The following is a 17,409-nucleotide window of genomic DNA, read 5'->3' as shown; positions in this document are numbered from 1 at the left end:
GAGATACTCGCTATGGATGGTCAACAGACAGAGTGGCAAGAACTGGAAAAATGACTTTGGAGATCTCCCCACGTTGCAGATAAGAAAGACGAGGTCCAGAGAAGGCAAGATCACACAACCTGCCAGTAAGAACTGGCGACGTCATGAACCTGAAGCAGAATCTAAACTGGTTTCATTGCTCCACCGTCACTGCACATTTCCTTCTAAGCAACAGCACCCTGGATGGCACTTCTCAGTCCTCCCTACACAGGGCATACACAAGAACATCTGCACAGCCCACCAGAGTAACGGACAGGAGACCCGCCCAGTGCCCCAGTCACCCCAGACCTGCCTGGTTGCCCTGAGGGGGGGGGAAAAAAAAAAAAAAAAAAAAAATCAGTGTCTTGACACAGGTGTGACCCATTTGTGGCAACTAGTTAGTATGTTCTGTATTAAGGTTTAGATAAGATGCAGGCATTTTAAATGCCCCATTTAGTTCTGTAAAATGCATACGGCATACTATAATTAGATGAAAAAAATATGTCATAGAAATAGTGTGTTACTGTGAATGTAATTATGCCACTAAATTGTACAATTAAAAATGGTTAAAACGGTAAACTTTGTTATGCATATTTTACAATAAAAAATTTTTTTAATTTACAATTTAAACAAACAAACAGATAAACAGAAGAAATAGTGTGTTAAATTTCTGTCAGACAAAATGCCCCCTTGGGCTCCATCTGTATCCCTCAGATGGAGCAAACACTGCATCCCTCTGTGAGAGAGTACACTTCAACGGGAGTTTGAACTTAGCCTCCTGGTGACTCATACTTTCTGCTCACTTCAAGGCTGTTTCTAGGTTACCAAGGCCCCAAGAAGAGATTTGAAAATTTCCAATTAGTTATCTTAATCAGTTAAGACGTATATCTGACCAACTGAAGCAGTGATTTCATTCAAAAATAGTTTTGTTATCCACCAAAAAAAAAAAAAAAAAAGAAGCTTCCCTCAAAAGATTTTTGCCAGCTACTAAGAGGATGAAAAGACGTTTAAGAGAGCCCAGCTGTTGCTCTGATGTTTCCATGGTGAGAACCCAAAGTTAGACAGGAAAGTATTTATTGTCCCTGTAACACTCAGAGTTTAGAAGGAGCATATTTACTGGCCATGGATACTAAATATACCCAGGAACTGGACAACTGGCCAGAACCTTAATGCACGAGCCATTATTTTGCTATTTTGTTTTAGAATAAAATACTAATGGATCCAGCACATTATTTCTGCGGAAAACATGGAGCAGTTTAATATAATGGAATTCCAGTCTGCATAGCCTAAAACCAATAGGAAGAAAAACACAATTAGTAGCCTGGTTGCAGGTTTATTTAGGAGTAAAACAAATCAATCCAGGGATAACTGCGGACTATGAGGTGTCTCACTACTTTCTTTTGTGGGTACTTTGATTTTATGTTTAAAAAAGACTTTATTCCAAGCCAGAGATACTACCGAATTGCCTTAAGTGTCTCTTAGAGGCCTGAGAGAGCAGAAGAGAAACTAAGATGAAGGTAGACTGGAATTCTCTGTGACCTTTTGGAAACAGCAGGGACGCCAAGCACAGACCCAGGCTGAGTTTTCAAGATGGCGACCTCCAGAGGTGAAAGCAGCACTGCCTGCGTCTGGCTTGGCTCCATCCTGAGACCCGGAGGCTCTCTTATGTCACCCATAAAATACAGTGGAACAGCAGAACAGGAGCCTTCATCTCTGGTAGTCTATGATAGCTGACGAAATGAAATTGTGTGGACATCAGACAAGTTCTCTCATCTCCAGAAGTCGTACAACTCTTAGTCAAATAGTGTGCTGTCTAGCCAAGCTCACTTTTAAACGTTTCGAATAACAGAATTCCTTACACACATTCTGTTTCATGTTTTCACAAACAGGAAGGCAATGATACTAAAGAATGAAAGACTCCAAGTTAGAAAGAGACATGACGTGTGTGTCTTTAAGAGGCAGATATCAAATGTAACCACCAAGAGGAAGCCAACCCCATTTCAGAGTTTTGTGTGTAGGTCCATCTTTCAAACTCATGACTCAGTTTGATTCTAGAACTCGAATTGCCTTTTCACATGCTTTGGACTTGGACACACCACCATCAGTCATCCTTCAGGACTCAGCCCAAATGCCTGAGGAGGTTTTTGGACCCCCCCACCCACCCTGCCCCATCCCACTATCCTCTTTTCTAAAAAAATCTTTTAAATTAATATTTAATTATAAGAATTCATACTCCCTTTGAAAAAGTATAATATCACTGATAAAAATTAAGTCCCCTTTGACCAGAGGTAACCACGGTTATAAATTCGGTGGGTAAATTTCCAGATTAAAAAAGAACGTTTTAACATATATTATTCTACAGTCCTTTTAACACAGCAATTGATGTGGCAAGTATGTTGGTACTTCTGGTGTGACGTATTTCTTATAATTGCTGGTTGCATCCCATCACGTGGCTATGCCATGTTTTCCTTATCTAGCCACTCCCCAAGTTGCTGTTACAAGTGACGCTGTAATGACAACACCTGCACATGTCCTTGTGAGCTGCACGTTACTGTCAAGGGCATATCCTTACATCCCTGCTACCTGCACACAGCCCTGTTTGCAGCCTTCAAAAGCCCTCTTCCAAAGCTACACACATTTACTTGCTACAATATTTATGTGCACACTGTCTTATGAGGCTGGAAGAGTCATAAGGGTCATGCTTACCACTCTATCCTCAGAACCGAAAATCTGGCATGTACAGGAAAATACAAGCTGGTGAATAATGAAGGAATGAACGAATATCATTTTGTTCTCCTTTGGCTCATAAGCTACTATTCCTGGCTCAACAAAATCAGGGCAGTAATCATAACATCAAAGTTCAGAAAATGTCAGGACTGACTAAGAAGTCTATCCCTGTATACTTACTGTGAAATAATATACTCAGTGTTGGGGTTTCTCTTATAGAGAATTGGTGGCTTGCTCGTTTACTTATGGGTGTGAACTATTATGGATGTGGACCCAAGTCCCAGCCACGTTTTAACAACCGCAAAGTCACTTCTTCTTCTTCTTTTTTTAAAATAAATTTATTTTATTTTATTTATTTTTGGCTGTGTTGCTCTTCATTGTTGCGCGTGGGCTTTCTCTAGTTGTGGCGAGCCGGGGGCTGCTCTTCGTTGCGGTGCGCAGGCTTCTTATTGGGTGGCTTCTCTTGTTGCGAAGCACGGGTTCTAGGTCCGTGGGCTTCAGTAGTTGTGGCGCGCGGGCTCAGTAGTTGTGGCTCGCGAGCTCTAAGAGCACAGGCTCAGTAGTTGTGGTGCACGGGCTTAGCTGCTCTGCGGCATGTGGGATCTTCCCAGGGCTCGAACCCGTGTCCCCTGCATTGGCAGGTGGATTCTTAACCGCTGCACCACCAAGGAAGTCCCAAAGCACTTCTTCTCTGCTTCATGATTTTTTCCCCTTTTCACAATCAAAATCATTTACTCTTCTAACTCAATTTTGCAAAGCTTGTTATAAGTGAAAAAAATATAGATAAAGAAAGAAAAATATCTTCCTAAGTCCAGTAAGTATTTGTTTCACTTCAGAAGGCCTGCCACTGGCACGAAGCCCTGATACCCTCCACCCGCTCGCCCTGTTCTGTCCCAAGACCTCTGGGAGACCAAGGCCTGCACTCAGCAGGTCCCGACTGGCCACTTCTTCATGGGGGCTCATCTCCAGTCAATGTTTAAACTCATGTTTATAAAACCAGAACTGCATGACTGGGAAAAAGAAAAAAAAACAAACCTCAGGAATTAAAATAATTTCTCTGGAGGCAAACGTGATTACTGTAATGGAGTATTCCTGAAGTGTGATATAATTGTCTCTGATTCCTCACTGAGTTACTGTGTCTTTGGGAAGCACGCTTTATCAGGATGTTCAAATGGCACTTAGGCTGCAGATACCCGTCCCAAATGTGCCCAGGCTTCCCTGCTCTGCAGGCCACTCTCCCAGGGCAAGGGGTAGGCTTCCCTCTACCTGGCTTGGCTCTGCCTCCTGTTTCTCTCCAGGGAAATCAGACCCTCACTGGGCTGGGGGGGTGGGGGGGTGGCTGCAGTCACTCATTTATTCTAGTTATTTAACCAACTCTCTGACGGGTGCTCTCACGCAAAGCACTGTATGTACAGGGTTCACCCCTTAACTCCTCGCAGGAACTGCTGAGGTGGTACTATTATTACCCCATTCACGGCTGAGGAGCTGAGGCACAGAGAGGTTAAGGAGCTTGCCCAGAGTCACAGAGCTAGAAGCCGGGATCTGAACCCAGGTAGTCCAACCTTAGCATCTAAGCTCCTGACCATGATGCTCTGCTACCTCCACTATGATCATTTCTTTGTGGCTGGAAATAAATGACTCTTCTCTTTAAGGACTGGAAGAAGCTGTGAATCTTTCTTTCTTTCAGATTCTTTTCATGTATTCAAGTGTATAGGGAGTCTATCAGTTCTCATCCCTTGCCCATCTCACCGAGGCCCCATTCCACCGTGAGGAGAATCAATGATGCCTTGATATTGACAAACTTGGACCACAACTATAGCCCATGTTAACCCTCATCAGTCTCTGAGACATCAACATTACCTCCCTTAGAAATCAATGTTTTTTCTACAAGGATATGATGCTTCTGTGATCACTGTCAGCTTGCTGAACACGTGTGAGACAAGAATGACATTAGGCCAGGTCTCTCTTTCTTTGGGTCTCTCCTCGTCAATTTCCAAAGCCTATTCCAAAGGGGTCCCTTGCAAAACGCTTCACCAGCATCACAGTGGTCCACCATAAACACCTTTTTTGCCATGTCAGATTTGACCTCCTCAGCCTACATTTTCAGGGTTTTATTTCCCTGCTAATTCAACCTTCATCACTGAACAGTTACTACCAGGCTCCCTCCACAGACTCTTGTAAAAGAGACAATCTCATTCTTCCCTCCATGATTGGATTTAATCGACTCAGTTTAGTAATCATTAGAAAGCCCCTGCTCCATCTCCAAAGGGATCCTGGAATTGCCAGGGATATAAAGAGAGAGATGCTTGCTCTCCAGAAGGACCACCCACACCCATACCTGCATGAACTGCCAACAAAATCAGCTCTACCAGGAAGGGCTGTGAACAGTCAGGACATGGATGGGAAGACAGTATTACAGAAAATGGAGAGTTTTCGAGGTCAAGGGCAAGCAGGCTTGACACTGAAAGAAAATACCCAAAGCAAGTCAAAGACGTAACTAGAAACAAAAACCTTTCCTTCTCTTTGAAGCATGTTCACCACTCCCACAGTAAAGGGCTGTCTCTTCCTGCAACATCACACCAAGTAAGGCCACTCTAGCTTGAGAAGCATTCACACTTGAAGACAACCAACATCAAGGTTCATTGACTTGGGAAGTGAGTGAACTTCTCAGTTTCAGAATTTCATGACAATTCTACACTTTATCCATTCACTTCTCTACTCACTTGGTTTGTTTTCCCTGGGTTATGGCATCTAAGCCCAAGCTTAGAGTTCCAGAGGTGCCTATCCAACTGCCTATGGGACGTTCTACCTGTGACCCAGCTATCTCAAACTGAAAATGCCCACAGCTTACTCAGTGGCCTGACAGCCATCCCACGACCATAAGTTAGTGGTTGCCTAGGGATCACCCCGGACTCCTTCCTCTTTCTCGCCATACAGTCCAGTCACCATCCCACAAATGATGTCCATCCTGTATCTCATCACCTTCTCCTGTTGCCATTCTCCCTGCCACTGCCTGTCGGGCCTTTCCACCTCTCCAGACTGTGGCCCAGGCCCCACCAGGCTCCCTGTTTGCTGTCTGCTCTCCTCCCATGCACTCTCTGTGCTGTTCCCACAGGGGTCTTGCTGAAATACCACCCCGATCTCACTTCTTCACTTAAAATTCATCAGTAGCCCTGTTCAGTTTTAAAGTTTTGCCGTTTTCTTCAGAATCTAGAAAAACCCCCCAAATTCAATTCAGCAAAGTCCAAACCCCCAAAGAAATCCGCAATCTGATCACAGTGAATCTTTTGAGAAACCAGAAGTCCTACGCCAGAAATCAGGAGCTTTTGCAAAGTGACGTCTTCCTCATACCTTTTGCTCTGTCCTTTCTTGGAGCAGGTGCTCTCAGCTCCAAGTTCACAGCCCTCTGCCCAGCCCCCCACCCCCCAGCCATCTCCCCTCCTATCCTCGCTTTGCTGTTCAATACTCAGGACACCACGAAGGGCTTCGGGACATTAACTGGTAAATCTGAATCACTGGCTGTATTCTAATCATACCTACCTGAGGAGGTCACATCCCTTGCTGGTGAATCCCACTGGTAATGAACCATTACCGTCAGATCAATCTTCCCAAGTAGCTACTTGCCGCTCATGGTACCAGTGGTCGTTAATCTAGTTGTGGGAAATCCTCTAGCATGGTTCTGCCAGTGCACAGAATCTTCTCGCCAGTTCACGTTCATATTTATTTAACGATTACCTTCTTTAATAGCACAAAATCTGGGAAAGCTCCAGGGCATGGAGTGACTACAACACACTGAGCTAAGCCCACATTTGCGCTGCCTCTCGTGACTCCCCTGCCCCTCTATTAAAGCGGCATCAGCGCCCTGAGTTTACAGCGGAGGAGACCGAGGCCAAGCCTGGGGAGGACGTGGGAACTGCAGCTGGAAAGGCCACACCTGTGCCCTCAACAACCTGTGGCTGCTCCTGTTCTGCACCTGGCCAAACCTTCCCCAGGAGCCAGGACTGAGGTCACCTGAGTCGTAACTTCTGTAGGTTAACACCAATGATACAACCCCTACCGTAATAGAGAAGAACAAACCTGACTCCGTATTGGATCTAGTCCTTTAGCTCTAACCTCTGTGCCCTGTTGCCTGTGCTTAGTCTTGCTGGTTCTGTGCCTTTATAAAAGAATGTTGTCTATAGCCTGAAATATACATGGCAGCCCATTCTCAAAGCTCTGCCTCCCAGGCTTGACCTTTAAAGGTATAACACTTCTCACACACACAGACATAAAAAGTTGCATAACAGAAAATGACGTTTGCCTTGTTGGAGGTTTCCAGCAACATCGTGACCAGACCTACATGGACAGTTGCAAGAACAAAAGATTATCACATCCCCTCTGTCTGGCCGGCTCCAAGAAGTTTGCAGCAACCAGTCATACTCTGTCCCCTTTTAGTATAAAAGAAGTCTGAATTCTAATTCAGGTAACATGGCTCTTTGTGACACCAGTCCACCATCATCTGGGTCTGCTGGCTTTCCGAATAAAGTCACTGTTCCTTGTCCCAACACTTGGTCTCTCAATTTATTGGGCTGTTGTGGTGAGCTTGGACTCCATAACACTACTATTTATATAATAGTATTTTTGCTTGCAAATCGATTGTTCACTGCCAACTACTTCCAAGAAAGACAGAACTAGGGCTACTCTGCTATTTCTGCTGCAGATCCTGCAGCTAAAGGAGGGGTGGAATCCGTAAGCCCTGGCAATGAAGCCCTGTGGACAAGGCATGACACAGACCAGAGGGCAAGGCACGGCCCTGGAACTAAGCATCCAAATATGCCTCCTTCCTGACAAAATACAGGAAAATGGCCTCCCCAACCCTGCACAGTTTCAGAGTTAGGCTCTCCCATCTGCCCGCTGGTTCCTGGGGCTGTTGGAAAGGTGCCAATACCCTTTCCTACTCCCGCAGGAAAATAGAAAGCCACACCCTCTCCAACCGCCTCCCTCCAGCTCCCACCCTGGAGGCTCAGCCCCAAGGCTTGTCTCTCTTCTGCCCACCACCCACTGGGCCACTAACCGGTGCACATCAGGTATGATCCCCCAAAACGTGAGGACAGCTTAGCCTCCGATAATTGATAGTTAACCGTGGCTTCCTCTCAACCATGAACTTTCCTTCTCTATACCTTCTTTCCTGCTCCCATCACCAAGATTACGGCTGGTTAGTTATGATTAACTGGGAAGGCTGTTCCGGTGTTGCAGTTATTGCTCTGAACATTTTCAGAACTCCTCGTTAGGAACTGTCTTCAGTGCCAATTTATGAGAAAAACAAGCAAACCAGTATGATTCTTTCAGGATCAAAATCTAACAGTGATTATAAACAACACAGCTCTTGGGATGACCAAGTTCCAATAAACATTTGCTCTGAATGATTTTTTGCTTTCTCAACAAATTCTCAACTAATTCATCCTCAAAAGAGAAAAACTTGTTACTACAGAACACACTCTATAGATTCAGAGACTAGTTCCAGGGATGTTTAGCTCTGAGTGCAGGCTCTGGACTAGGACTGTCTGGTCTGGGTTCAAACCCAGCTGTGCCACTTACCACCTGTGAGATCTGGGGCAAGTTCTTTAACCTCCCTGTGCCTCAGTTTCCTCATCTTTAAAATGGGGAGAATACTACCACCTGCTTCATGGAATTTACAACATATGTCAAATTGCTTAGCACCATAGTCGGCACAAAGTAAGTGCTCCACAAATGTGGTTCCTGCTATCACCACTGCCGCTACTACTTACCTCCTAGAGAGTGAAGGAAAAATAGAGAGCATTCTCCCAGGACAACACAGAGAGGCCGCAGTTAGAAAGAGGACACACTTCCCTGAGTGAGCATGGCGCCTAAAAGCCACACAGGAAAAGACTAACAGATTGGACACTATAACAATATGTTTTATGCACATATCAAGAGATGCCATAAAGTAATTTAAAGATAGTTAAAATATAGGGAGAAAATGTTTGTGACATAGTTGTCCAAAAGTTAATATCTATAATGTATTAAAAATACTACATTCTCTCTACTTTTGTATCTGAAAATTTCCACATTAAAAACAGAATGGCTGTACACCAATTAAAATGCTTAAACCTTTCAGGAGACAAATGAGCCAAGGATATAAACAGACAATACTCAGAAAAGGAAATGTCCACAGCCAATGAAGCAGCTGCAGATGAATAACCTCTGTAGTAATAGAAAAATGCAACTTAAAATGCTGAAGCACCACATTTTACTTTTCAGCATTATAAAACTTCTGAAAAATTCTTCACATCCAATGCTGGTGATGGTGTGGGAAAAAGGCCAATCATATGCTTATGGTAGAACAGCCAGTTGATATGGCCTTTTAGAGAGCAATATGGTTGACACCAATATGTAATACAATATTATAAAATGTAAGTGTCCCATGATCTAGGGGATTTCACTTCTAAGAATCTCTCCTGAAAGAATGTTAATGTATGTGCACAAACGTGTGTGTGTGTGCGCATGTGTGTGCGTTCATTACAGAAAGTTTGGTATTAGGAAAAAAACTGGAATCAAGCCATAGCAAAATGAATGAAGGCACTACGGTATTATGGTATATCCTTACAATGGAACACTAGGTAATAATTTTTAATGTATTGTAGTAATTTTTTAAATGTACTGACAAAAAACTAGAACTAATAATATAGAAGAATGGCAACACGCATTTGATAATTGCTTACTAATTGCCAAGTACTCAGTATATCTGTTTTATTTCTACAGAATCACAGGGGGAAAAAGAGGGTAGTTTAATAAAATGGTGAAGGACAGAGACTCCGGATCCAGACCACCTGAACTCTAAAACCAACTCCACATAGATTAGCTGTGGGACTCTGGACAAGTTACTTCAATGTTCTGTGCCTCAGTTTTTCCTCCTGTCACGTAGAGATAATAACAGTACGTATACCTCATAGGGTAACAGTGAAAAGCGTGGTACACTAAAGTTCTTAGCATAATGCCTGGCAGATACTTAAGCGCTCAGTACATTATTTGAAAACATAAAAGAGCTGCTCTTTATTCTGTTCTCACTCTGTGCCAGGGGCCATGTCTAAATGGGTACAGGGCTAGTAGTGGCAGAGCCAGGCACCTCCATTCTACGTCCTGTACAGCAGTGATTCCAAATTCCACGCTGGTGAGAATGTGTGCAGACTGAGTTTCTGCTGCTGGTGTCCACAGTCTGTCCCCACACCACACCCTGCCAGGCTCCTCGCTGCAGCATGGGTGGGCTAGCTACCCCCCCCCGTCAGTACCCGTGGCCTGTAGCCCACATGGGCATGGTCCCTCCTGGTCTCCCCTTCTCCAGGACCAAGGGGGCCAGGCCACAACCTCTCTGTGCTACTGGAGGGTCAGGCATGTCTGTAGGTCAAGCTACTGCATCCAGTCCTTCCCAACTGCAAGCTCCAGGCCTGGCCACAACCCTTGACTCCTGGTCAGTCTGTCTACTTCCTGATCACTTTCAATGTATTAGAATGAGTAGTTTTGTACAACAAATATTAAGCCTTTTTTCCTTATTTTTACCCCTAATCTAACGTCCATGGATGAAATCGCAATTCTTGAATTTAACTTTTTCACTTCTGGACCCTCAGCTGATGATACCATCAGTCGAGAGGAGGGCATCCACCTCTCCTCCTCGAGCTGAGTTCTCAACTCCACCCAAACACCTGTGAACACTGCGTGGACAGAGGTGGCTCTAGTGAGCCTGTCCCCTGTGTTCCTCTTCCTCCAACCAGGTTCCAGAGCCTGGCTGCAGAAGACCACACCTTCTGTCATATCATCATTTTTCTGTCTTGCCATTTTGTTGTATGCTGGTGTCACATTCCACTACGTCAGTATTTCTGGAATGTGACAGGTGTGAAGCTGATTACAATTGGTTACGCTGGGCACTTCAGCTACTGAGAAAATCATGAGATTTAGTCAAACTTCTGGTTCTCAAAGAGGACTTAGCATATTCCCTGAGAATGTGAAGTAGAAAACTTTGCTAAATGGAGTTAAAACCCAACCAGAACAAAACAAAAAAGGGACTCTACTGTACTATCTATACAGTAGCCCCCAAATTGAAGAATTATATTCTCTGGAAAAAAAAGTCAGTTTTGACCCACGCACATGAGCATTTAAGATAGGTCCACAAAGTTCAAGAAAGCTACCCTGCTTCCAACAGTCGAAAGACTCCCTGCCTCAGCAACGTCCCAAGGAGGTGAAAACCACAACCAATTACGTGCCTTCCCCTAAGGCAGGGTTGACATTTTGGAACAGATAATTCTTCATTGCGGGAGGCTGTCCTTGCACTGTAGAATGTTTAGCAGCGTCCCTAGACTCACCCACCGATGCCAACAGCACTCCCCACCCCAGCTATGATAACCCAAAAAGTGCCAAGGCATTGCTCAGTGTCCCCTAGGGACAAAATCACTTCCGGTTGAAGACCACTGCCTTTCGGGGCCACTGAGACTGGTCCCAGCCTGCCTCTACATCCCTGAGCAGCACATCCTTTTCTGGGCTCATTGCCACACGCCCTCCCCCTCACTGGCTCTGTATGTCCCCCTAGTCTGACTCTTCTCCACCCTCTCCAACCCCCTCAGCCTCCCACTGGGAACGCATGAGCAGCCATCAGCAAACAGCCTCCAAACCTTCATGGAATATTCCTTGCTCTAACCCTGGACTTAAGGATGCTGTTCCCTAACAGACTTCGCATATGGCGTGACGGGTTCTTCTCTCTTACCCACATACTCCTCTTTGCCAACTCCAAACCACTTCCCCTGCAACTTCCCTCAAGAAACGCAGCCCCTTAGAATATGGGTTGGCAAGCCTGTGGGCCCAACGTGGCCCACCACCTGCTTTGGTACAGTCTGTCAGCTAAGAATGATTTTCACATTTTTTTTAATGGTTGGGGGAAAAAAATCTAAAGAATATTTCATGACATGTAAAACTCAAGTCTCAGTGTCCATAAATAAAGTCTCAGTGGAAGGCAGCCACACTCATTCTCTAGCCTGTTTTCTATGGCTGCAAAAGCAGCCACAGTTGCAACAAAGACTGTCTGGGCTGCAAAGCTTAACATATTTATTACCTGGCCCTTGACAGAGAATATTTCCAACCCTTGACTTTGAGGAATGTGGGAGTCGTCTGTACCATCTACTTCCCAGCTGTTGTCACCATCCACTACCCGCCAGGTCGCTCTTCCGTGTGTGTTAAAATATACACATGACTGAAAGCTGGATGGCACAACTGCTGACATGAACGACTAAATGAAGTTCAGAATTACCTCTGCGGGCTAGAATGTTGTGTGGAACTCAACAGGATGAAATTAAACTTTATATATTATATTAAGTCCCATGCCAAGTTCATTGTCAGAAAGATGGATATACAGAGCAGGAAGAAGACCCAGTGTGTGTTGACAGAGGTAAGAACCAGGATGAATAGGGAAACATTATAGGGAAATTCTATCCATATAGTGAAAGGCTAAGCACCAACAGGGCTACCACATCATAGAGCAAATTTAGACCAGGTGACTTTACTAACAAGCTAGGAAGTCCAAGGATAGAATGGGTGCCTCAGGGAGGAGAATGTCCGAGGCTGAGTACACGGAAAGGGCTTCTGGTCTGGGCTTGACAACCCTGGAGACTTTTTAGTCCTAACAGTATATACTCTTACAATTTAAAGCAGAGACACTGGCTCTTTTGATGATTAGATGCTAAAAATAACTTTCTTGGTAAAACAATGAAAGCACCAACATTTTTCTTCCAATCAGATCTGTAAATTTAATTGCAAAGGTGAAACTCACTATGGCACACACAGTCACAAGAGGTACTTTTAGGTGGCGGACGACCGATAAACTCACACCTTATTTGGTAAATGCTCACTGTGGACTTCTATTTCTTCAGAAGAGCAATGTGAGTTTTGAGGCTTACTCGTCCTTATTAAAGCACACAGCCTAGCCGGCCTAAGTCTGTAAGAAGACTGGGGGATTTTCTCCTGTTCGACTCTCCTTGATTTTTATATTAACCTGAATAAAAACACACATACATGGTATGTAAACAAATTCCCTGTCTACAAAGTCAGAAGGACAAGTCTCCCTCAATGACTATGTTTAGGAACGGGAGGGTGGCAAGTGGTTCTATACGATTCGGACATTGAGCGGCAAAGGCCAAAGACTCAGGTTGAGCCCAGGGCTTAGCTCCCGAGTCCTGAGATTCGTCACAAGGCACCAAGCCCCTGACTGTTTTCTCATCTGTAATGTGAGGGTAATGATACTTGTCCTGCCTGGATCCTACAGAGGACCATCATGAGAATCCAATTCAAGTGACAGAGAAGAACCACCTAAGTGGAGAGCGCCAGATACAGTTTAGGACAACATGAATCTCTAACCTGTAACATAGCTCTACCTTCTTTTCAGAAGTACTGGCATTAGTTGGGACACAGAGTAATACAATTCAGCCTAAAATTCTTCATATGTGACGTAGGCAGGCACGTTGCTACAAGTTAGCGGTAAGCAGGGCCGGAACGTTCGCATAGATGAAGAGTAATCTAGGTCAGGCATGCGTCTGTGTCTTTCAAGGTCTACAGGGAATAGAGCACAATGAACTTCTCGATTCTAAGGTAATGTTTTGAGGCACAGATGCGGAGCAGGTGACTAAGCTATGCATGCAGGGATTGCTTCCCAATTTGCTTAGCGTCACACTTTCCCTCTCTCCTACTCCCACTTCTGCCAAAATTACGGTGTCATCTTGGGGCCACAGGGCAAAATCCCTCCGACAGGCTTCATGGATGAAGCCACTTCATAATCATCAATCTGAAAACCTTTACCTTTCTTGGTAAGCTGGAAAGTGTAGTTTTCTTAAACAAATGCTATGAAATTTACATTAAAGTAATAATTTCATTAAAATGAAAAATCAGTCCTATTTGAAAACACTGAGGCAGGAACATTCAGAGGAACATCTGTGGCCTCCTGTTCCAGATCCCACCAAGCCCAGAGGCTCAAAACTGTGCCCAGGAAGGTCCACTCCACTGCTGTTACCTGTGCCAACGTATCACAAGGTGTGGTCACCTGAACTCACAACACAGGGACCTTTGAAAAGTGTAAAAACAAGAAACAGAACAGAAACAAACATGACACAAGTCAGACAGAGCAAAAGAACACCAAATGCTGCTAACAAGGCCTCCTAACTCCTACCTTCAGCCTCTTTGGTGGTTTTAAACCGATTTTTCAGCCCACTGTGTACACTTTCCTTAACTCTCTCCACGTTAATTTCTCAAGCTATTAGCCAGAGGCAGCACTACAGAGAGCTTCCAGGGCCCTCTGAGCACTGCCTGAGTTTCTTGAAGATCTTAGATGACAAAGTACAATGTTCATAGTAGAGGTTCTCATTCCTCAGTCCGTTCAGAAGTTTTGGTCTTCTTTTCACTAAAATAGAGATTGCTATACACAGACTCTTAGAGACAGAAAAACCTGTAGATGGAGGGCTAGGTGATGGAGAAGGGTGTCAACATGGACCATGCCTTGCACATCACTCGCAGACCGATGTCCTCCTTCTCCTTCTGTAATAGGGGGCACCCAAAGGCCTGGACCGGTTCATGTTCCAGTGATCCCATGAGTACCAGACTGCTCAAGTCACTTCTTGGTAGTGGTGGGGATGGGGTGCGTGTCCCCTTAGGGATAGAGCGGAAGGGACATATGTGGATAGTGACAGACCTCACTATCTTAAGGTCACACCACTTATTCTGAGTTATATTCTTCTACACCAAGCAGCCTCCTGACCTACACCTGGCTCCCAGGTGGATCTCCATGATGGGGGGAAAATGCTTCAGTCAAGTGATGTGAGCAGGGTTTCCACCAGCAGCAGGAAGAGGTGCACTGGCAACCAGTGTATCTGTCAGCCTCAGTGGAGTTGGCTGGCATGGACTGGTCCACAGAGTCCCACCATCCTAGTGAACTGAGAGCATCCATTTGGGAAGATATAACTGGACCCAGGCCCCAGAGCAGCATGGCCATCCTTCTGCTGCACCTCTGTTTTATGGAACCACTTCTGAGCTCCTATAGATTTTGTCAAATTTTATATTTTGGACATACATAATTTCTCATGGGATTGTCAGTCTATTTCCTTTTATGTCCTTGTCTTCATTCTTACCTTCTCCCTGCCCAGATGGGAGGTTCACAGGAATGGAGATCAGACCTTTTCTATTTATATGTCTTCACGGTTTCAAAGAGTCCTGGCGTATAACAGACACTTAATAAAAAAGTATGCTGCATGACTGACTGAATGAATGATGGCATCAGTATTTACTGAAGTTATATGAAAGCACATATCTCTTCTATTTAACTCAACCTCAACCATGTATTATCATGAGTACCTCAGACTCTATCGATCTCGCATTCGTGTGGTGGCATACCATTTATTTCTAGGCCAAAGTGTTGTGTTTTGGATTCTTTTCTAGTTGATAAAGCACAGCATTTCTACACAGATATTAACTGAGATGCTAAATAATATGAAAACACAAGTGGGTGAAGATGAGTTCACGGCGTTAGTAAGACCAAGTCTACGCATGTCACCAGGGCCACCTCGCCCCTGGGAAGTTCCGGGGGAATTAGGGGTGATGGTTTAATGGTAGAGAAGAGGCAGGGAGCAGGAGAGGCGGGGATGGTCAAGGGCACCGGTGGGGTTGTGGCCTCCCTCCCTCTTTCCGGCATCCTTGCGCCCCTCTCCGCGGCTGGGTTAATACTTACTTTTCACGGAGATCTCGCACTTGACTGGCCTTGAAGTCGGGAACCGACGGGGAGCAGGGGCTGGACGGAGGCGACAGAGGACTCTTAATGTTCTGCACCGAGTGCCTGCGGCTCCGCCTGCGGTCCAGGCCCTGGTGCTCGCTGCCCGTGCCGGAACACACACTGGCCCTCCTCCGGTCCCGGCACCCGCTGGGGGGTGGTTCAGCCGTCTCGTCGCCATCCTCGAGCCTGAGTGCCACCTGGAAAAGCAGAGAGCGCCCAGCGCGAGCTCAGACCTGACAGCCTTTCACAGTCGCACCCCAATGAGCACTCTACGCCGTCTCTTCCCATCCTGTGGCTGTGGCTTCTGCACAAGGTCATCACAACCGCACGCATCCTAAAGCGCCACCTGCAAACCAAAAGATGCTCGCCACTGTGTGATTTTCCCAAACGGATACAAAAAGGTCAACTGATGTCACGAGGAGACCTGAGAAATATTTTGTAATTAGATGGGCTCTTCACTCTGCGGCCCAGCACTGCCCTTTCCGAGGTCCTCTCTCATGCGCGCCCCCCCCGCCCCGCCCCGCCCCCACCGCCTTTGCTCTTCTCTGGTCCAGGAGGCGGAGTCTCTCCTGACGCCCAGCGGCAGCCGGAAGCCCTGGAGCTCCTGACAGTTTCGGAGCTCGCCTTCCCAGCTAGGCTGTTCAGAAGAGCACAGCAAGGAGAAAGGCGAGAGCCGCAAACTAGGTGAGCCGAACGGCCTCACCTGCAGGTCTTTTGAGAGGCCTGACTTTAGATCCCCGCGCACCGCGGCTCTCAGGGAACCCTCTGCAGCCTGGTCTCAGGAGCCTGCTTGTACTTGCGGTCGCAAAAATATAGACCAGAAATACACTGGACCTCTGGAATTCCGTTTTTTTAAAAAGTTTCCTCTTAAAAGCACTTACACTAGGAGCCCTGCTCCTAGTTGGGTGGTACCGTGTCCAAAGGTCCAGCTCGGCCCTCTCCTATCTGCTCTATCCTGGACCCTACTCCACGGCTCTCTCAGCTCACATTAACACCCACCATCTCTATGCATACGCTCCTCTTTATCGGAGCTCACTCTTCTCAACCATGGGTTACACCTATCTGTATCTCCAGCTTCTTTAATTATTTTTATACCTACCTTCTCAAAAACTACACGGTCAGACGAGCACAAGTTATCGTTGACTAGACCTCTGTGTGGCTGCCTGTGCCACTAGTGGATGAAGGGTGACCTGCAGCAAACTGCTTGCCTGAGAGCCTCTCTCTCGGCAAATGAGGCTAAGAGGATTGCATTTTCAGGTTTTTGGTAAGAAAACTTATCTAACATATATTAAGCAGCTAGGGTAGGGCTTTCCCTGTGGCGAGTACTCAATGAATATGACCATTCTTCCCCAACATAGGCCCTCGGATGAAGGGGCCTAGGATGCCCACAAATTCCTCCATCACACAGAACTAGCAGGTCAGGCCACCTCGCACACCAGGTGGGCCAGGCCAAAGCGAGTCCAGCAGTCTCTCTGATTTGGCACCCAAGGACCCACATGGTCCCCCGACCCCAACGGTGCATATTTTCCAGCCTTGTGTGTGCTCTTGGTCACATTTCACAACGTGGTCCTGACAAGTGAGAGAATGGAGAAGTAATATAAAGACCCAGATGGCTAACCATGCTGTTTGGCTTTGACATCAATCACCTGTCTACATAAAACCTGGCTACTGCAAAATCAGTGGTCTCCTCTGTCCAAAGCATTGATGCCAACTGTGTTCACATAGCAAGGTGAGCCTGGCTTAGTCAGGGCCAGACTGGCCACTCTCATCCTGTTCACGAGGATGGACACCTGAGATGCACGGCCTGTTTCTCAGGAGTGCAGCCTCCCTTGATCTGCTCCATCTCCAGTTTCCTCCAGTTCTAGCTT

At 45.9% G+C, this 17,409-nt stretch overlaps 1 protein-coding gene across 4 annotated transcripts in view; it reads right to left on the bottom strand.

Annotated features, from left to right (window-relative positions):
• FHOD3 (formin homology 2 domain containing 3) overlaps positions 1 to 17,409 on the bottom strand; it is a 494,073-nt gene that overhangs the window by 155,242 nt on the left and 321,422 nt on the right. For all 4 annotated transcript variants that reach the window (XM_027127768.1, XM_027127769.1, XM_027127771.1 and 1 more), the window contains exon 10: positions 15,500 to 15,738. In XM_027127768.1, the coding sequence (XP_026983569.1) occupies positions 15,500 to 15,738 (239 nt within the window). The remainder of the gene's footprint in view (positions 1 to 15,499; positions 15,739 to 17,409) is intronic.

The sequence above is a fragment of the Aethalodelphis obliquidens genome, unplaced genomic scaffold, assembly GCF_003676395.1.
Source record: "Aethalodelphis obliquidens isolate GAN/ISIS:26980383/991018 unplaced genomic scaffold, ASM367639v1 scaffold32, whole genome shotgun sequence".
Lineage (NCBI taxonomy): Eukaryota > Metazoa > Chordata > Mammalia > Artiodactyla > Delphinidae > Aethalodelphis > Aethalodelphis obliquidens.
This window is presented reverse-complemented; position numbering and strand designations above follow the sequence as displayed.